The following is a 22,084-nucleotide window of genomic DNA, read 5'->3' as shown; positions in this document are numbered from 1 at the left end:
GTGGCGACCAAAACTGAATGCAGTATTCCAAGTGTGGCCTTACCAAAGCATTATAAAGTGGTATTAACACTTCATGTGATCTTGATTCTATCCCTCTGTTTATGTAGCCTAGAACTGTGTTGGCTTTTTTGGCAGCTGCTGCACACTGCTGGCTCATATTTAAATGGTTGTCCACTAGGACTCCAAGATCCCTCTCAAAATTACTACTGTTGAGCAAGGTACCACCTATACTGTACCTGTGAATTTCGTTTTTGTTGCCTAAATGTAGAACCTTACTCTTTTCACCATTGAATTTCATTTTGTTAGATAGTGCCCAATGTTCAAGTTTGTCAAGATCCTTCTGTATCTTTAGCCTATCTTCTGGAGTGTTGGCTATTCCTGCCAGCTTGGTGTCATCTGCAAATTTGATGAGTTCCCCATTTATTCCCTCATCCAAATCATTGATGAAGATGTTGAAGAGTACTGGGCCTAAAACAGAGCCTTGGCATACTCCACTGCATACTTCTCTCCATGTAGATGCAGTTCCATTGAGGACTACACGTTGAGTGCGGTTGGTCAGCCAGTTAGAATCCATCTGGTGGTGATGCTGTCCAACCCACATTCTTCTACTTTATACTATGAACACTACACATGTGTACTGTATGTTGATATTTTGGGATTGGATTGTATGTATGTATGTATGTATGTATGTATGTATGTATGTGTATATATGAGAGCCCTAAAGCGATTATATTCCATTGAGGATATGTTATTCTGAATGATTTTTTAAAATATTATTGGTATGATTAAATAGTATTTTCACAAATCCCAATTTCTAAACTAATGTTTTAGTTGCGTTCAAGGGTCACTGAATTATTTTCCTTTTCATTCCCTTGTAGCTTTTGACTATAATTGAAGACATATGTGAAATATGCTTGTGTGCATATTATGTTCAAATTATATCTAAGAAATTAATATATCCTGAAATGTGCAGGTACCCTTTAACATACAATCATAATTGGAACTAGAATGTCCATTCCCTGCCCAATTGGGCAGGGCAGTGGCCAATTTTACAATCTTTTTTTGTTGTTAAGCTGTTAAGTTAATGACCACAGCAGTTAAGTCAGAGGTGTCCAAACTTGGGAACTTTAAGACTTGTGGACTTCAATTCCCAGAATTCCCCAGCCAGCCATGCTGGCTGGGAAATTCTGGGAGTTGAAGTCCACAAGTCTTAAAGTTCCCAAGTTTGGACACCCCTGAGTTAAGTGAATCACAGTCATTAAGCAAATTTGGTTTTCCTCATTAACTTTGTCAGAAACCGGGGAGGAAGATCGCAAATGTTTATCATCTGACCTGGAAGTGCTGCAACCATTGTTAATATATGCCAGTTTCCAACTGCCAAAATTTTGATCAGGCGATCATAGGAATGCTGTAATGATTGTAAATTCAAGGACTGGTTGTAAGTGCAGAGACTAGACTTTTTTTTTTTTTTTTTTTTGCTATCATCCTAACTTCAAACAGTCACTAAATGAATGTTTTAGTCAAGGACTTCCTGTGAGTCATAGGCATATAACACTTAATGCAGGGGTGGGCTGCTGGGGGTTTGCAGGGGTGCAGGAGAACCTCTAGCTAAGATTCTGTGCAGTTCGGAGAATCCCAAAATCCCACTTCTGGCTGGCCCAGTCCCTCCCAGGAGTCCACATGCAGTCCGTTTTGGATGCAGGATGTGTGCAAAGGCTCGGGGAGGGCAAAAAACGGGCCTACTGGAAGGCCTCCAGAGGGACTCCGGAGCTTGGGGGGGGGGGGCGTTTTCAGCCTTCCGGAAGCCCAGGGAAGGCAAGAATGCCCCCCACCATGGTGCAGGAGGCCGACTTGGCCATGCCTGCCACGCCCACCCAGCAACCAGGCAGAGAATTGCTTGCTAAGAATTTTGAAGCCCACCCTGACTTAATGTATATAAGAAGTTAGTATACTGTACCACTCTCCAGACACACAGGGCAACATTCTCCTTCAGGTTTTGTAGATTTGGGACATGTCAGAGGATTGCATGAGGTTTCGTCACAGAATACCTTTCCTTTTGAACAGAGGCATGTAACGCATTGTTTAGGAGACCACACAGCTTTATCAAACATAATCATTCCATTAGCAAAGCATCGTCCTTCTTTTCCTAAGAAATGGAAGCCAAAAGCAGGTTTTATTATACAAATATATAAAATAATTATAAAGGGTTCTGATTTTCACTCCTAGCTTTATCTAAATTTTGATGTACGTGGCAATCTATTATTGTCAGACTGACAGACAGTGGTGATGCAACAGAATATTATCCCACATGAGAAGTTGATAATGTAACAATTAGACCTAGATTCAAACTCATTTCAAAGAATTTTCATAACAAATTTATAAAAGAAGATAATACAACTTAATACCTTTACGTCATCCATTGATTGATGACTTACTTGTGGTATACTCATTACAAATGTAAATATTTATTGTACCATACCTGGAATCTAATAAGTTAGGAATGGAAGATGTAAAAATCTTGTTAAAGGTATTTAACATTTTCTAAAATATATGTCCATATCTAATAAAATGTAATTGAACATTTGATGGTTGATTGTAAATCTAGAGATAGGTAGGGTCTTTTCCAATGTGATTTTCACTTGCAATCACTCTAAATACTAGACTAAAAATACCTTATGGATGAAATCCTTGGCAGATACCTCAATGCTTTCAGCTTCAGAAATATGATGTAGTTTCAGTACTGAGCTCCAACTTATTTGAGTTTAGTGGTTTTAGTTCCACCTTTGGGTAAAATTCCAGATAAAAAGAAACAATCAAGGGGAAAATGAGGAAACTACATATTACTTCAGATGATTCCTGAGGGGGATCTAAAGTACTTCATATAGAAGGTATGGTAGGTATGCCAGCATATTTCCTTCAATATAAAAATAAATTCTCCCAAATGAACAGCTTTAGAGAGACTATTAAAAATGAACTGCAATAATACTTTTTGTGTTCTAATTGCCCTTTTATTTTAAAAAACTGCTTTATATACCTACCTTTTCTATGTAATTCCACTTTGAGATCATTTATTTAATTTAGTGTGTGCACTTTGAACAGGAATCATTGATTTAGAATATATATGTGTGTGTGTGGTTTATAGATTAGTTTCTGATGTTTTCTAAAATAACTAGGTATCTGCTATGAAAATGTTTCTCAACCAACTAACTATGATACTGTATAATTTCTAGACTTATCAAAACAAAACAAAAAATCACAGACATTGTCTACTAGTAAATACTTGTCAATTTAATACAATCATATTATAAAAGTTGGTATATAAATGTTTGGAATTAGATGTTAAATGGTAGCATATTTAGAAGATTGCTGCTGCATATTACAGTAAAAGCCATGATTTCATCTTTAGTTAAGTTCATATATTAATGAAACTATACTTATTTATTCCAAAAGTTTTGTACCATGTTTTTAGTGTACATGGCTAAGTCAAATTTTTACTACCACATACATTTTAGTTTTGAGTATCTTGGAGAAATAGATAATAGAGTTTTATATAATTGTATATCTTTAGTGATAGAATGGATAGTATTGGAATATCAAGTGTATTTTTGTCTCCCCATGCGCCAGTACCACCCAAATGTGTTTCAGAGGGCTATGGAACTTTCTAGAAAAGTTTTGTAAGGTATAATGGGCTGTACTGATAAAATCTGCATTTTAAGGGCTTCAATTGAGATATCTACTACTATAATATTGGGTTTAGCTTTGAAATGCATCATATTAGCATAGAGAGACTTAACATTGCGGATTAAAGTATTTCATCATAGGAAGCTGCATTGGCACTGTTTATGTTCTGATTTATATAAAGCCTTTTCAACTGAAAACACCATTAATAGAAATATTTGAAGCTCTCATTCTGAATACTCAGTTGTGATTTTTTACAACAGACTGTTTCTAATGTCTTGACCCAGATCAACTGAAATTGATAGAAATAATATGTTTTCCATATTATTCTGCTTTTGTTGCAAGTGGATCAACATAGTTGACAGGATGGTTGTTTCAGAGCATTAAAATTATGAATTAGCTTTGAAACATTCACGAAATCAGTTTGCACATCCATTGAGAGTGCAAATGTCAGTTATATGACCTGGTAGTAGAAAATCACTTGGCTTCCACATTAGCATGTTAGTATTTTTAATTTAATCACACTTGTGGAGCATGGTGGCTCAAGTGGCTGGAATGCTGGACAGGAGGTTAGCAAACCTGCGTTTGAGACCCAAGAGCTGCCATGGAGGTTGAGCTATCAGTCTTCACTCCGGTTCCTGCCAGGGGCATGAAAGGAGCCCCCAACGGACGTTCCCAGGGCAATGACGATGTCACCAGCTAGTCCTTTCAACCCAGAAGCACCTTGGTGTTTCTGACATGAGTGCAAAAAAAATATCATACTTGTTTATGTTTAAATGTTTAGATTATTGAGATCTCATATTGTGAATCAACGCAGTATGAGTTGGGAGGTCATAAAATAAATAATAAAATCTATTTCTACGCATTAGGTGAAGAGCACCCAATCCACTATTAGATTTTTGGTATTTCTCTACAGGGAATGAAAATCATACATGATACCCAAGATTAAACGAGAAGAATTCATCTATTTGGAATAGTTTTCCTTTTTTACATTGATGTTATAAAAAATAACTTTTTCCTGCTTACCTGGCAAAATATTATAATTGGATTCTTTGCCATCCAATTGGGTAAGAGAGTTAAATACTCCAGTGATATCTCCATCAATATTAGTAAGTGGGATACTCATTAATGGAGTTCTAGAGATTGGAGGTCTAATTTGTGACTGCATATTTAAACTGTGATTCCTTAAGGGGATCTTTCGTAGTCTTCTATAGATTATTCTTCGCCTTGCTCTTCCGGGCATTTCATTGGATTTATTCTGGACAAGAGCAACGAATAAATAAACAAGCAGAAGACAGTAGACTAGGACTGGTTTTTGCATTGTCCCCTGGAGTGCTGCATAAAAAAGAAGGAAACTGTCATTTGAAGATTAAAGAGATTAGAATTAAAAATGAAAAGTGCATTATTAAGGTCCTTATTAAGTAGAGAGTATAAGACAAGGTCAGTGACTATTTTTATTTACAAATTAAATAAGAGTGAGAATCTTCTGTACATAAACTAGATAAAGCAATGTTCTTTGGAAGCAAATACATGATAGCAGTGTTCCAATGTCTAAGAGGTTGCCACAAAGAAGAGGAGGCTAACCTATTTTCCAGAAGGCAGAACAAGAATCAATAGATGGAAACAAATCCAGGAGAGAAGCAGCCTAGAACTAAGGGGCATTAGAACAATTAATTAATGGAACGACTTGTTTCCAGACGTGGATGCTCCAACACTGAAGAGTTTTAAGAAGAGATTTTTTATTTATTTATATGCCGCCCTTCTCCAAAAGGACTCAGGGCGGCATACAACATTTAAAAAAAACACATCCCAAAAGTTAAAAAAAATTAAATACATATCCAAAAAACAAACCGAATTTAAAAGACAATACATTTAAAATAAGTTAAAATTAACAGGCCAGGCCAGCTTGCTGGAAAAGCCAACTTTTTAGGGTGCGTCGGAAGGACCGGAGGTCAGGGATTATGCGAAGCTCCGGGGGCAGCTCATTCCAGAGGGAAGGCACTCCCACAGAGAAGGCTCTACTCCTGGGGGTCACCAGCCGACACTGTCTGGCCGACGGCACCCTGAGGAGGCCACCTCTGTGGGATCGTACTGGACGGTGGGAGGCTACTGGTGGCAGTAGGTGGTCTCGCAGGTACCCTGGGCCTAAGCCATGGAGCGCTTTAAAGGTCATAATTAATCGCACCCGGAAAACAACCAGCAACCAGTGCAGGCCGCCTAAAAGGGGTGTAACATGGGAGCACCTAGGTACCTCCATGACAACCCGCGTGGCTGCATTCTGGACCAGCTGAAGCCTCCAGGTGCTCTTCAAGGGCAGCCCCATGTAGAGAGCATTGCAGTAGTCCAGGCGAGAAAGGACGAGGGCATGAGTGACTGTGCACAGAGCATCCCGATCCAGGAAGGGGCGCAACTGACGTACCAGGCGAACCTGGTAAAAGGCCCCCCTGGTCACGGCCGTCAGGTGTTCTTCTAAACTAAACTAAACTAATCCAGGAGGACTCCCAGATTGCGAGCCTTCTCTGAGGGGGCTAAAATTTCTCCCCCTATCGTCAAAGATGGGACAAGATGTACAAATCGGGATAACGGAAACCACAGCCACTCAGTCTTGGAGGGATTGAGCTTGAGCCTGTTCCTCCCCATCCAGATCCGCACAGCCTCCAGGCATCAAGACATCACGTCGAGGGCATTGTTTGGGTGGTTTGGGGTAGAGATGAAAAGTTGGGTATCATCAGCATATTGATGATACCGTACCCCAAAACCACGGATGATCTCGCCCAGCGGGACAACCATTTGTCTGAAATGGTATAGGGTTTCCTGCTTGAGCAGGGGGTTGGACTAGAAGATCCCCAAGTTTCCTTCCAACTCTGTTATTCTGTTGTACTGTTATATTTGGACCGGGATGAATCTCATTTTTGCACTGCTGAACTATGGAAAGACAAGACTCCAGTTTCAAACTGAAGTTTGACCTAGATGTGAGCCAGCTGTTTGAACCATGTTTATTATTTTGTTTGTTTATTTATCAAATTTGTACACTGCCCATCTCGCCAAGGTGAGGTTGATTAATGAAAAAGGAAATTGGTTTAGCATAGTTCCAGATCTGAATTACGATAATTAGAAATGTTAGTTCAATGATTAATCTCAACAAACATTTATTGTAAACATGTAAAGCATATCCTGTGAAGATATGGAATGACATATTAATCTGATTATAGTTAAAGGTATGATTTCCAATTTCCCTTAAACATTTTGTTTTATTAAGCCTGTCAGTGAAGACAGTGGTTAAGGGCCTTGTGTGCACTCGCCTGCCGTTTCCGCGACCCGATTGTAAACAACTCACGGCCCACTAGTGGGCCGCAGCCCACAGTTTGGGGACCCCTGCTTTAAGAGAGAAGTATAATCCTCTTACTCTGGATTAATGAATAATCAGAAAGACTGGAAATTAATTACTAAAACTAATACTTAAATGATATAGATAGATGATTTCTCTGAATTTAATCTAAAGAGATTAATAAATGAAATATTGTTGCAAGTTTATTCTATGTGAATGTCACATTGTCATCTACAAAGACAAGTTCTTTGGCTTCCTTTTATAAACAATTGGATTTTGTTTGTGAAGAAGGCTCTTAGTTTAGACTACATGTTGCGAATTATAAATGACATAAGGCTGTTAATATCCTGTTTATTACTTTAAAGTAAAGCTGTGTAACATTACAGCAGTTATAATTATGCTATATATTAAAAATGGCTAGCAAAAGTTTTCTTCAGGGCAAAAGTTGGTAGTTTTTATTCTTACCAACCCAAGGAAAAGTTGAAAAGTAATTATGTAAAAGAACTTGGGATTCTGTCTCTCTGTCTGTCAATCGGCAGGATAATTCTCCAAATTCAGAACAGAGCAAAATCAGCGAGCTGGATCAGGCTGTGGGAGTAGAGAAAATAAATTCAGACAATTTGCTCTAATGTTTCCCTATGGGAAAGGAAATTAGGCAATCAGATGGTATGTTGCTTATTCCACCCTTCCCCCTTAGTCATATGACCCAGACAAGCTCATATGGAGCCCTTCCCACGGCTTCCTATGTACTCATACATGCACAATAAGAGAGGAGAGTGAAATATGCATACATAGATGCTACACATATATACCCACTCTGATTAGTCCTTGGGAGAAATAGTGCATATACATATAAACAAGGAGATTTGCAACATATTTCATTACACAGAAGAGCACAGACACAGCCCACGTCCCTTGCTAGTAAAGAAGGTAGAAAGAAGTCAAAAAGCCATGCTGTATATACTTTGCCTTGGTTTATGATTTCACATAAAATTATGTTTGTTGTTCCCTTACTGGATTTAAAAGCCAAAAAAAATAGGGTGGGTGCCTTTTATGGTGTTTAGTCTAAGGCTTACCTTCTGTATAAGGTATGAGAACAGGTTCCACACAAATACTGCACATCATATGCTCCCGATGAAAGCTATGAGCATGGCAGTAGCAGTTACTATTTCTGGATCATGAAAAGCATCATCTGGATCTACTGAATCAGTCTTTATGTTCAGGAAAGAGGGATGGGGGCCAATAAAGGGTGGATATACACTGAACAAGAGGCTGCTTCCTCTTGGACTGCATTAAGGAAATAACATGAGTATATTCTGCATATTGCATATGCCACACACTAAAGGTGATATGAGAGAGGAATAGTCTATTTTCCCAGGTAATTGCCTTATGTTGACGGTTTGTTCTATGAGAAAAGGGCAGGGGAAATTATCAATTTATCCAGATACCCTTTCATCTCAAATTACTCTTTTAAACCCAGATTGTAATGGACTACTCTCCAAACAGTAAAAAGAAAATTTTTCCAAATGCATTTGGGAAAAAGAAGTTGATTTTTAACACAATGTTATTTTTATTGATTATCCCATGCCATTGAAATTCATAGCTATGAACATAGCTTTAAAAAGTATTGTTAAGGAATTGCTAAGACGTTCGCATTTTTCATAAAACTTCGTGAACAATGCTTTTTATTACATTTGTATATATTACAAATGTGCATATTAAACTTATGCCAATGTAAAAAGAATTGGTTTTAGTCATATCATTTAAGCTTAATGAAATTAAATGCAATATACTTTCTGCAAATACATTTTACATTCGTTCCCTAATGCGCACACACACACACTGATAATCAATCTCCCATATTTTAAATAGTAATTTAATATGTAGATGCAATACATTACCTGGTAATCTAATCTAATAGTAGGTTCTGTTTGCCATTTAAACTCCAACTGCAGGGAAAAAAAACAGAAGAATGTGTGCTGCTCTATTTCAGAGAAAAGAGGCAGTTAAAGAAGGACACACATTAGATGCCTCCTTAAATAATTCCTTTCCTTGAAGAGAAGGCACTGCTCTGCCCTGGTGTGTGCAGAAATTCAGCTACTTCAGCTATAAAATCTTCCCTTCAAGAAAATGAAAAGCAGCACAATACTTTTGGTCCTTAGGCTGACAAGGCACAAATGGGAGCTCTTTTTACTCAAGATACTTTCATAACCAGGATTACTTTTTTAAAAAAAAAGTAAAAACAACTACAGGCATTTGCAAGAGAGTTTCATTTGTTCTGTTCATTTTCCACAGATTTAGTCAGTGTAAGTTTATTGTGTGTTAGAAATTGTATGCTTCTTTATGTTTGAAAGAAAACTTTCAAAAGCCACATTTTTCTTCAAGAGAATTTAATAGCAATTCTTCCAATAAGAGCTTTCTACCTCCTCACCCCTTCTGCCTGACGCTTTCAGTAGCTAACAGACTTTTGGGCTGATTTCAAAAAAAGAAATTATGAAAGAAAAGAAAATGGCTGATTCGTTTTTATTTGGTTATTTACGCATTCAATTATAACTGAGTACTGAAATGATATACTGTACTCAGATAGTTTTGAGGATGGGGCCATGGTTTGGTAGCCAAAAGGAAAATGTGAATTACTACTCATTTTCTTTTTGTCTCAGGGGTTTTATTCCTTCATTCTTTGGCTTGTGCTTCCTTCTTTATATCTACTAGTCTTCTAAAGGAGGGAGGGTGCTATCAATCTATCATCTGTCCGTCCATCCATCCTAAAACTGAAAACAGTTTGTTTGAAGCCACATCATTAAATGAATTTTAAGAATTGTATAAAACTTGAAAAGCAATGACATCTTCGGTGTACTGTTATTACCCCAAATCTTATGCAAGTTAGACTATGCTTTATTTGTTCAGTAGATGTTTGATATGCATGTTTGATTAAGAATCCTGAGAAGACTTAACATTCAAGTGTTAAACAAAATTGCATGTACCAAATATAGTCTGGAAAGTAGCATTAGAGAAACATTAAAAACTGAATTCAAGGATCACAAGGAATCAAAATGAACCTTAGGTGAATTAGTTGTGCCAAATTAGTTGTGACAATTTTATGGAAGATATTTGGCCAAATTTGATCAATTTGGTCATTGATCCATGAATATGACCTTCAAAGAAACAATGAGTACTATATGTCCTCCCAGTTATATGGCAGCAGGAAGATCTGGAGAGAGATCTGGAAGAACTAGGGCAGTGATGGCTAACATTTTTGTCCTCGGTTGCAAAAAGTATGTCCGCGAGAGCGCGCATGTGCCCAGACCCATAATGCAATGTGTGCACCGACACCACCCCATGTGTCCCAGCCCCCTGTGCATGCAAACCCCCTCGCTCCCCCGTCCCGTGCTGTTTTGGGCCTAGCAGGCCTCACTGAAGCCTCCTAGGACCAAAAATGGGCGCAGGGATGTGTTGCACCCCCCTGTGCTCCCCTCATGCATGCATATGTGCCTCCCGCACCTCCCCACCCCCACACATGAGCGTGTGTCTACCACATGTGTGGCAGAGACCTGAAAATTGGATCACCGGCAGGAGGTGTGCGTGCATGTGCAGTGGAGCTAAGCTGGGGCGACGGCTTACGTCCCACTGTGGCATGTGTGCCATAAATTCACCATCATGGATCTATGGGAAGAATACATCTGAGATTAGCATGAAGTCTAAGACTGAGATTATTTTCTGTCAGAGAATCAGGGTTAGGAATGATTTGAGGCCAGCTTGAGCTAATAATTACAGGGTTGAGAATCAAACCTCTTTTAAAACCCATCTTCTTAGTTATTTAATGGAAACACATTTTTCCTAAATTACCCAAGTAGTTATGTTATCTATCAGTATATTAAAGTAGGCCAGGTTAGAGAACAGTTTCCCCAGTCTGATTATTTACTACTAAGTGTGTGTACGAGCAGGATGGTGACTCATAATTAGTTTTCATCTATTATCTGTAAGGGAAGTGCCCATCAATTTAATTGGTAAAGGAATGCTCAGTAGCGGTAGAGGTACATAAATTACAACAGCCTTTGCTCCTGGCAGTTCAACAATTTCTCTCAAGCTGCCTTGTCCAAAGAAATATTAAAACCAAATGGTAATTCAGAGCTAACTGGTCAGGATGGAAGAGAGGCAGGAGATAAACATCTAAATAATCATACAGCAATAAAATACACTCAGAGAGGTCATTCAGAAAGCATCTTCCACGTAATCTATATTTGGTATCCTTATGTCATAATTGTCATCTTCCTCATCCTTGTTATCCTGATAAATTGTGATTATAGTGATTAAGGCTTTATGATGTTTTTACACTATTGCATTTGCCTCTTGAAAATAGAGGGTGGTGTTTTAAGGAACAATCCCAAAGAATGCTCAAAATACCAAATCTGTATATTAGTGTTCAAAAATTTTCAATCCATACTTCAACATAAATTAAATAAATGTACTGCCCAAAGTGGAATCTTGAATCTCTGGATTCAAAAGAGGCAGAGGCTGTCAAAATCACCTCTGATGAACCTCTGATGGATAATGGAAAAGACAAGGCAGTTCCAAAACAGACATATGACTATACCATCACAAATTGGTAACAAAACAGGGCTGTATTGGGCCAGCTTACTTGCTTCTTGAAGAATGTGTATGTTGATCAGAGATAATAGTTAGAACAGAATATACAACTCTAAATGGTTCAAAATTGGGGAAGGAATTTGCCAAGGTTGTGTACTGTCATCTTGTTTATCTAATTTATATGCAAATTGTAGTATGAGAAATGCTGGAATGTCTAGAATTAAGAACTAGAATTAGAATTGCCAGAACAAACATTAGCTATTTCAAATATGTTAATTTTAACCACTGGAGGCAAGAAAGATTTTAAGCTGAAGATGAAAGAAGAGAATGCAAAAGTTGTTTGTTGCTCCACATTAAAAAAATCCTAATATTACATTAGCAGACAATCCTAATAATGTGGATGCAGAGTCACTGAAGACCTTGATGTCTGGAAAAACTGAAGGGAAAGAAGAAAAGGCAGAGAGAAGAAACAATACTATCATTAATGACCAGCAATGACCTTCCAAAATCTCAGAGAAGTTATTGACAGACGGACCTAGCACTGAGGTCAACAGATAATGAAGAATCAGAAGCCAGTGAATAATACACAGGCTTAACAGTTAGCTCAATATTTGTTCTTCTTCGAAATATAAACACATAAACTAGTATAGAATATGATTCCTTGCTCAAAGCTAGTCAGGCACAGGCAGCTGTCTGTAAAACTGCACTATTTACTAAACTTGACAAGTATCCAATCATAATGTTATGAAGCCAAACAGACTGATATTTAAGTGGCGGAAAGACATGTATTTTGATATCTTCCACTATTGATATTATCCTGCTATAGATCTTTTTGCCAAATTATTGCAATGCAAAAACTTTAATATTAATGTTAAAAATTAGATCACATACTTGCAATCACATTCCAATCAACATGGGATAATTGCGAATTATTAAAAAAAATACTCTTCTAATGTAGAAGAAAAGCAATACTTTCCTTTTTTTAAAAAAAAAGATTTTATTTTATTTATTTTTCACATTTTTGAACCTCCCATTCCTCTCTCAAAGAGGGATTGAGAGAAGATATTGCAGTCTCTATGGGGAGCACAAACCAAAGTGAATTCTTTTTAAAAGAGTCAGCAACTTGCTCCAATAAGAAATGGCTTGGCACAGTAAACTACAAATATGAACCCTATAGTTGCATTCTTTTTTTAATGAATGGTCTCTAATATCTTTATAACCAACAATATAGATTCTGTGAAAAAACATTGAAAAGCTTTCTATTAAAAACAGATGATTTAATGGACTTTGTGTGTGTGTGTATGTGTGTGTGTGTGTGTTTGTATGTTACACTTGCTGATTCCTAAAGTTTCCATTTTGTTTCTTAAACCATCTCCTGCATATCCTTCTTTTGGATATTGGTGTTAGGATTTGCTTAAAGTTTGACTCTGACCACATCCAAGTGAGTTGCCCAGTCTTGTGAGATTAGCTGGACTGAGTTCAGTTCTGTAGTGTCCAATGAATGTCCAACCCGCAGCTCATAGAATGCATATGGCCCTAGCCAGTTAGTAATGAGACTCCACAAGATCTCCACCTATCTCCAGTTATTTCTGCTCAAGTAGAGTGAGAAGGTTCCAGGTCCTCTCAATTAAACTTTGTCATGCTGTGAGGTCAAGGAAGTTTCCCTTCAGCCCCTGCTAATTGGAATAACAGCCCCCCTCCTTCTATGCTGGGGTTCCAGAAAGCCCTTAAGCCCTGGCTTATTGTTATTGTTATAATTGTTATAACTTTTCTTGTTTAGACAATTAATTTTGTAACATTTTAAATTGTTTCAATTGTATATATTATTTGATATGTTGTAAGCTGCCCAAAGTCTATGGCTGGCTGCCCATAAATCTGGATGATGATGATGATGATGGTGATGATGATGATGATGATGATGATGATAAGTCCTTGGTTAGGACTCGAGCTGTTGAGTTACCAACCAACCCCAAAGGCTGTGAATCTCACCAAAGATTAACATCATCATCATCATCATCATCATCATCATAATTTTTCATGACAGTAGAATTAACAGGAATCGAAGAGAAAGCAACTAATGGTCTGAGTATACCAACAAAGGAGAGTAACATCAAGAATGATTTGCAGACTCAAAAACAACTGAGGAAGAAAGGGAGGAAGAGGCTGTTGAAATGGATGAAGATAAAGAACAAGGAAGCACCGAAGAGCAAGCACAACAGATAGTGCTCAATTAGCTGAGAAAATAAAACATTAAATGGAAGATGCTGAAAGAACACATTTGCCAAAGCTGAACCAAGTGAATCGGAAAGAATTGAGAAATATACTAAAAAAGGTCAATGAGGCTGTGCAAACCATTCAAACCACTACATTAGCTGAAACAAACCAGCTGATGTATGCAGCAGCCTTCACAACCACCAAAGAATTGGGTTTGAAAATACAAAGGAACCAAAGAGGCAAGGGGAAGCCTAAGTGGAAAATTCGGTTGGAATTGATGATCAAAAAATTTCGTGGAGACTAGAGCAACTTGAAGAACTTAAGGCAAGGTCAGCTAAAGAACAAGCAGGTCAAAAGCAGCCTGGAAGCAAGATACGATTTGGAGAATAAGGAGATTGTGGTAGTAATTGAAGAGCTGAAGCAGAGGGTTGTTGCCATTGCTGAAAAGATTAAACGGTATGAAAATCGAGTAACTCAGTTGAAGGAAAACTCATAGTTCAGAGCAAATCAGCACCAGTTTTATAAGAGCTTAGAAAGTGGAGATGGAGTAACAACAAATGAAAAGCCTGATAAAGAGAAAGCTCTGAAATTCTAGAAGAATTAGTGGGAAAACAAGAAGCACAACAGAAATGCAACATGGATCAAGCAGGTTGAGGATTCTATTAAAGTGCATAAAATTGAAGATGTGAAAATAACAAAAGAAATGGTGCAAAGGCAGTCAAGAAAAGTGAAGAATTGGAGTGCACCTGGACCAGACGAGCTGCATGGTTTCTGGCAAAAGGCACTTACAAGTATGCACGAAAGATTGGCAGCCCAAATGAACCAGATCTTAAAAACACCTGACAATGATGAATGGAAGGACATTTTTGTTCCAAAAAGATAAAAAAAAGGAAAGGACCCTGGAAACTATAGGCCAATCACCTGTTTGCCAACAACATACAAGCTCTACTGGTATCATTGCAAACCAAATTTACAGATACTTGGAAAGAAATGACTTGCTTCCTGTAGAACAGAAAGGATGCTACAAAAATTCAAGAGGAACAAAGGACCAACTGCTGATTGACAAGCTAATCCTAAAGAATTCAAAGAAAAGACGAACCAAGCTGTTCATGGCTTGGATAGACTATAAGAAAGCGTTTGATTCAGTTCCCCACAGCTGGATCAAGAAATGCCTGAAAATCTTTGGCATTAGCAGCAACATACAAAAATTCATGGAAACTTCAATGAACCTCTGGAAAACGAAGCTTATGGCTAATGGAGAAGAACTGGGTGAAGTTGAAATTAAACGAGGCATTTTCCAGAACGATTCCCTTTCACCCCTACTTTTTATACTCTCAATGCTACCACTGACAACCATTTTGAAGAAGGTAAACTGTGGATACGAACTTGCAAAGAAAGAACTGAAAATTTCACACTTGGTGTACATGGATGATTTAAAGCTGTTTGGTAAAACAAAAGCTGAACTGAATTTATTAATTGAAAATACAAAAGAATTTAGCCAAGACATTGGTATCCAGTTTGGAATTGACAAATGTGCAACAATAGCAACCAAGGCAGGCAAGGTCCTAGAAAATGATGGAATACAATTTGAGAATGAAGAAATGATAAAGTCAGTAAAACCAGAAGAAGGCTACAAGTACTTGGGGATTTTAGAGGCCTCTGACTTAATGCATAATAAAGTCAAGGAATTAACCTCAGCCAAGTACATTCGACGAATTCGCAAGATATTAAAGTCCAAACTGAGTGGAGGAAACATCATAAAAGCCATAAATACCTGGGCTATACCTGTAATTTGATACTCTGCAGGAATAATTGACTGGACCCAGATGGAGTTGGACAATTTGGACAGAAAAACAAGGAAGCTTATGACAATCATGCTTTGCATCTTAAAAGTGATGTTGAACGATTGTATCTACCAAGAGCAGAGGGTGATCGTGGACTCCTACAAGTAAAGCAGACTGTGGAAGAAGAAAGACACAGCTTGAATGATTACATCCAGAAAAGTGAAGAACCAATGATTAAGGGAGTAAATAAAGGAGGCCTTTTGAAGCTGAATATAAGAAAGAAGTAATTGAGAGCGAGCTGAAAATTGGAAAAGCAAAGCTATGCATGGCCAATACTTGAAAAGAATTGAAGGCAAAGCTGACCAAAAACTAACTTGGAACTGGTTAAGATCAGGAGTACTGAAAAAAAGAAACAGAAGGCTTTATTTTGGCAGCTCAAGAACAAGCCTTAGCCACAAACTGCATGAAGGCAAAAATTCAACATGTTACCACCAATAGCAAATATCGCCTCTGTAATGAGAAAGATGAGACAGTCGACCACTTGATCAGCAGGTGCAGCAAAATTTCACAAACTGACTACCTACAACGCCATGACCACGTTGCTAAGATTATTCACTCGAAAGTTTGGATTTGAGTACAGCAAAAACCACTGGGACCATCAGGTTGAGAAGGTTTTAGAGACTGAGAAAGGCAAGATCTTGTGGGACTTCAGAATCCAGACTGACAGACACTTGGCCTACAACACACCTGACATAATAATTGAAAAGAAAAAAGTATGGTTCATTGACATTGCAATACCTGGTGATGCACGAATTGAAGATAAACAGCAAGAAAAAATGACAAAATACCAGGACTTTCAAATTGAGGTTGAACGATTGTGGATAAAGAAATCATGTGTTGTCCCAATTGCAATTGGAGCCCTTGGAGCAATACCTACAGGGCTACCTCGCTATTTGAAAATTCTAAATTTACCTGAAAAACCAACCTAACTGGAACAACTTATATCCTCCGACGTTACCTTAACAGTTCCTAGGTCCTTGGTTAGGACTCAAGCTGTTGAGCTACCAACCAGCCCCAAAGGTTGTGAATCTTACCAAAGATTAACCACATAATAATAATAGTAGTAGTAGTAGTAGTAGTAGTAGTAGTAGTAGTAGTAGTAGTAGTAGTAGTAATAATAATAATAATAATAATAATAATAATAATAATAATAATGATAGAATACAGATGGATCGTCGTTTGGAACACAACACACCAGATATCACAGTTGTAGAGGGCCAAAACATACAATTTATTGACATTGCGGTACCAGGAGATGCCAGAATCAAAGAAAAAGAACTGGAAAAAATCACGAAATACCGCAACCTAGCCATTGAAACTACCCGATTATGGATTAAACATGTAACAGTGATACCCATTGTCATTGGGGAACTTGCTACCATGTCTAAGAATTTTATAAGATACATCAGCAAATTGTAGCTTCCTGCAATAATACCAGCAGAACTGCAAAAAACTGCACTACTAGGAACATCATATATTTTAAGAAGGTACTTGGTTGATAACTAGGACACTGGCAGCAACCCGTATCAACCATTAGCACCAGTCAATGATATTTGTGATGCATTTATGAATGTTCAGTTGACTGAGTTTCATGTTTAATGAATAAAGTATAGTAATATAATAATAATAATAATAATAATAATAATAATAATAATAATAATAATAATAATAATAATGTAATTCCAGTGGTAGTCGGCACACTGGGTGCTATTCCAAAAGCACTGGAATTACATTTAAAACAGTTAAAACTTGACAAAATCACCATCAATCAAATGCAAAAAGCTGCACTGCTTGGATCTGCACGTATATTATGAAAATACGTTACAACGTCCTAGGCCCCTGGGTGGGGCCCAACTAGTAATCAATGCCAAATCCGGCGAAGCAACTGGCCGCTGTGATACAATTGAATAATAATAATAATAATAATAATAATAATAATAATAATAATAATAATAATAATAATAATAATTAATAATTAATAATAATTAATAATAATAATTGGACAGCCCATTGGATCATTGTTTCAAAGGTCCTCACCTAACCAGAGAAACAGAATTACCAAGGGCAAAAAAGGAGTGGCACTGGGAGCAACGTTAGCTTCCCCATTGCTTTTCTTATAGGAAGCTAGCAGGGAGCATTGGAAATGACAATCATATGACTGTAACTGCACGGCTGCCCTGAGTCCTTTGGGAGAAGGGCGGCATATAAATCCAATAAACAAACAATCAAGCAGCCACACCATTGCCAAATTTCAATCCTGTAGGAGTCATGAGTCCCAGTTTTTGGATACATTTTGTAAGTTAGCTCATTTAAGGTACATTGATTCAAAAATTGTTGTCCTATGATGCATCTTTTCACCCAATTGAAGGCTACAAACAATCAAACAGACCAAGAATGTTAGTAGTATGTAGATGATGATAATGATAACAACAACAACAATAATAATATGACTTTCTAGCCAATGAAAGCTGTACATCTCTAATTTAGAAGAAGCTGTTTATAAAAGTATTAAAGTGGGCAATATAAAGTAAACTATTATGCAAATGTCTGAGCTAATTGAATAGGCATATTTTAACCTAGATTAACTATAGAAGTTTCTGAACTACTGTTTTTATTCCTTGGACAAACAGCCTTTATTTTGCTTGGAAAATCTTGCTATTGAGGCTGGATAGGGATAGAAACAAAATCAATCCAGTATCCTATGGGAGTGAAATTGTGTACTTAGTGGTAGGAAGGAAAAATGTTTTTCTCTCCTAATCTAAACACTACTATAGGATAGCCTTTCCCAATCTTTTTACCCTAGAGAAACCCCTGAAATAATTTTCAGGTCTCAGGGAACGCCTACGTAAATAGCAAAAAATATGGAAACTTCATAGTACAATTCACTTCTAACCATGTTGTGTTTACAACATAAGCACAGAGGCAGTCAGCAGCTGAGTTAGGGTACATAAAAATCTTCACTATTGCAAGCTCTAGCATTGTGCAATAAAGTAGAAAAAAATATGTCTGTTTTATTTTTCACTCATGATTTTTCACTGAACCCCTGGCAACCTCTTACAGAACTCCTGTTGAGAAAGGCTGTTCTGGGAATTAATCAATGCTTCCCATCTTTTATAAATGGAACAAGTAAAATATAAAATAATAAAATAAGTTTAAGCTGCTGAGGGACACTACATTAACAAAACTCCAGCAGTTCGGAACCTGTGGCTACCGTGACAGATGGGATTCCTTTAAATCTGGGAGATCACAAGATGATATAATCGTTCATTCTGGGAAGAAAAATTAAATAGTAAAATCACATAAATTTGTACCAGCTTTAGATCTTTGATGACTTTTTATGAGTTCAGAACTTCTATTCTAAAGAATGAATATCTGGAAAAGTCAATAGGAAGCCTAGAAAGAAACCTCTCAATCATCAAGGTACAAATCAACGTTGAATGATTGTTCAAAGTTACAAATACATCCCAAAGTGTACTTACAAGAAGGGTTTGAAATTGCAACCAATGAGAGGCCTCTGCACTCATGTGACCTGGATTCAGTCACTCCTGAAGCAGTGGCCATTTTTAGTCATCTGACTGCCCTTTGTCACCTGCAACTTCTGAGGTTGGTACATTTTCCCCCTGATGCATATGACCAATGAAGATCCAAGGACTTTGTAGCTAGACTTGCCTTCCCCCCCCCCCCCTTTGCGTTAAGGACTAGAGTATTGCAGCAGTTGTCTTTGTAAGTAATTCATTTTTTAAAAACATTTTCATTATAGTACTGCGATTGTAAGTACCGTATTTTTCGGAGTATAAGACGCACCAAGATTTTGAAGAGGCAATTTAAAAAAAAAAAAGTTTTTGCACTCTGCAGACCTCCCAAAAACGGCTCGTTTTTTGTGAAAACGGGCCCTTTTTTTCTCCAAAAAAGGGCATGAATAGCCTTTAGGAGGCTTATAGAGTGCTCCTGGGGGGGGGGTGTCCCCCCCCCAAATGAGCAAAAAACGGCTTGTTTTTCACAAAGGCGCCATCTGAGGAGCCCTGCAAATTTTCCAGCCTTTTGGTTTATTTAATGATGGTGGAAATCATTTAATCAATGGAAGCAAATGGCAAGTCTGATCTTCATTCCTTTAACCCCTAATCCAGTTGATTTGCCTAATGAGCATAGTTTTGACTTATGATCCTAATGGGCAAGCTCAATTAATGTTATATCTTGAGGACTACCTGTATCATGGAAACATTTCACTAGCAAGCTTGGATGAATGTATTCCTGTTCCCTCTGTAAGCAGTGGAAGAGACAGAACAAGAGCATAACTCCAATAATGATATCCTATGCTATCATTCCTTCATTCCACAGTTCTTTACTAGCACACCTTTGTGTGGATATATGGTACTTGGTGGTAGTGACTACCCAATCAGAAATTATGTGTGTGGATGTGTTGGGTGAGTACTATAGTGCTAAACATAGAGGTTATTAAAGAAGAGCCAGTGCACCCAACAAAAATGCAATAGCAAAACACTACCCATAGGCAGACACACACACACACACACACACACACACACACACACACACACACAGAGTTAGAGTTTATAGTTAGCCACCTATGAATTTTTTTCTTATCCTGAACTAGCTCACTCGGGCTTTTGAGTGCATGCGCTAAAATAAGCCTCCCCCAAAATTATTGCAACACAGCAGCCGCCATGAGATGAGCACGCTCGCCATCTCCTGTACCTCAAAAATAATGATGACCTCCCCGAAAATAAGGCCAAGCGCTTATTTTGGGCATCAAAAACGGTAACAGTTGTGTGAGATTTCTGAACCTTGTAATCTGTATTGCTTAATATGTCATAGGATCAAAACGTAAAATAATGATTCATGAACTAAAAAAAAAACATCTTGATCAAAAGTTTGTGGGAGGGGAGTTTCTCAAAAAAGAAATACACAGTTAACATATAACCTCTTTGTGGATGAATATGTCAGCCTGACTAGTTTTGCTGTTACTCAGTTTACATGTACAGTAATTTAACTGAATCAAGAGAATTTTTGTTCAGTTTTTCATTGTTTCTGTAGTATATCCAGTTATTCTTGGCACCATCTTCAGCTGGAATGACTTTTAAAAACTGAAGATAATATCAAAATGAAATCTCTTATTTAAAAAGAGGGGATTAAGTTTACATTCCAATTGTGACACATTTTTCTACTGTGGCTAAGTAAACTTGCTACTTGATGCACATATATCAAGTATGAGATCAAAAGATTATGGTGTAGAGTTTGAAAACTGTTTCTCATCAACGTGAGAACAGTTCGAACGATTCAACAACTCTTAACATATTCCTTTCACAGTAAACTTTTTATGCAGTGTAAAGTTCTTCAAATAAAAAGAAATCTTAAAGAGTCCAATTTGTGCAAAATCTTTTATAAACACTCATAACTGAACAAGCTTTTGGCACCAGTGAGCTTTCCGATATTCCATCCACACGTTTATTTATTTATTGAACTTATAGACCGCCCCCTCTCCCCGAAGGGACTCGGGGCGGTGTACAGACAGAGCTAAAAAACCATATACACAATAAAAAATATATTAGATACCCCTTAAAAACGAATTAAATATAGAGTCTGCACAATAATAATGAAAATTAAAAACAGATCTGTTCTTCAGATCAGGTGTGTTTCCCACCCTAAACATATATAAGCGTTTCCTAGCCACACTCACCAAAAGTGTGGTCTATGACCACTCGCCATGGCCAACTTGCCGCAGGACAACTCACTGCCGACTAAGAGTTATACTAACAAAGTAATGGTAGAATAGCATAATTAAAGAACAGATGCAAAAGGAAGGACAAAATGAAATGTGAATGATAAAAATTAAAATATTTTTTAATTTATTTATAAATAATTTAATTGAACTGTTAAATTGTCCCGCAGCAGTTGGCCATAGCGAGGTGGCTGCAGGAAGTTGCCTGTGGCAAGTTACAAATGTTGGTTATAACTTGCATCACCCCTAACACATATGCTGTGTCGCATGCAAATGTATCTATTTTCTGTATCATTGGTATCAAATTAATTCTAGACATATTTTTATGTTTTTGCCAGATAGTAATTCTTTCATACAGTATAGGTCCCTGAATTATCATCCTAACTTTCACTCTTAATAATAATAATAATAATAATAATAATTTATTAAATTTCTAGACCGCCCCCTCTCCCCGGGGGGACTCGGGGCGGTGTACAGGAATAAATTTAAAAACATACAAACAATCATATACATAATTAAAAATCATATTAAACAACCCCTGTACGAATTATAAACATTAAAAACAGACCCTAAAAAATTTAGAAATAAAACTGAGGTGGGAAGATGGAATTAGGCCAAGCCGGCTAGCTGGAATAGGTGGGTTTTTAAGTTTCTGATGGAAGGAGCAGAGATCCGTAGTCATTCTAATGTCGGGGG

General features: G+C 37.4%; 2 protein-coding genes across 6 annotated transcripts in view; one reads left to right on the top strand and one right to left on the bottom strand.

Annotated features, from left to right (window-relative positions):
• ECM2 (extracellular matrix protein 2) overlaps positions 1 to 9,063 on the bottom strand; it is a 28,530-nt gene extending 19,467 nt beyond the window's left edge. The window contains exons 1-4 of one of the 3 annotated variants that reach the window (XM_081934901.1): positions 8,908 to 9,063; positions 7,472 to 7,594; positions 4,705 to 5,013; positions 1,958 to 2,146 (exon numbers count right to left, since the gene is read on the bottom strand). In XM_081934901.1, the coding sequence (XP_081791027.1) occupies positions 1,958 to 2,146; positions 4,705 to 4,999 (484 nt within the window). In that variant the 5' untranslated portion in view covers positions 5,000 to 5,013; positions 7,472 to 7,594; positions 8,908 to 9,063. Of the gene's footprint in view, positions 1 to 1,957; positions 2,147 to 4,704; positions 5,014 to 7,471; positions 7,595 to 8,082; positions 8,166 to 8,907 lie in introns of those variants that run through there. The other 2 variants (XM_081934903.1, XM_081934902.1) reach the window with 2 other exon arrangements.
• CENPP (centromere protein P) overlaps positions 1 to 22,084 on the top strand; it is a 167,612-nt gene that overhangs the window by 124,950 nt on the left and 20,578 nt on the right. The window lies entirely within an intron of this gene.

This window comes from Natrix helvetica (genome assembly GCF_964273705.1).
Source record: "Natrix helvetica genome assembly, chromosome: 1".
Taxonomy (NCBI): Eukaryota; Metazoa; Chordata; class Lepidosauria; order Squamata; family Natricidae; genus Natrix; species Natrix helvetica.
This window is presented reverse-complemented; position numbering and strand designations above follow the sequence as displayed.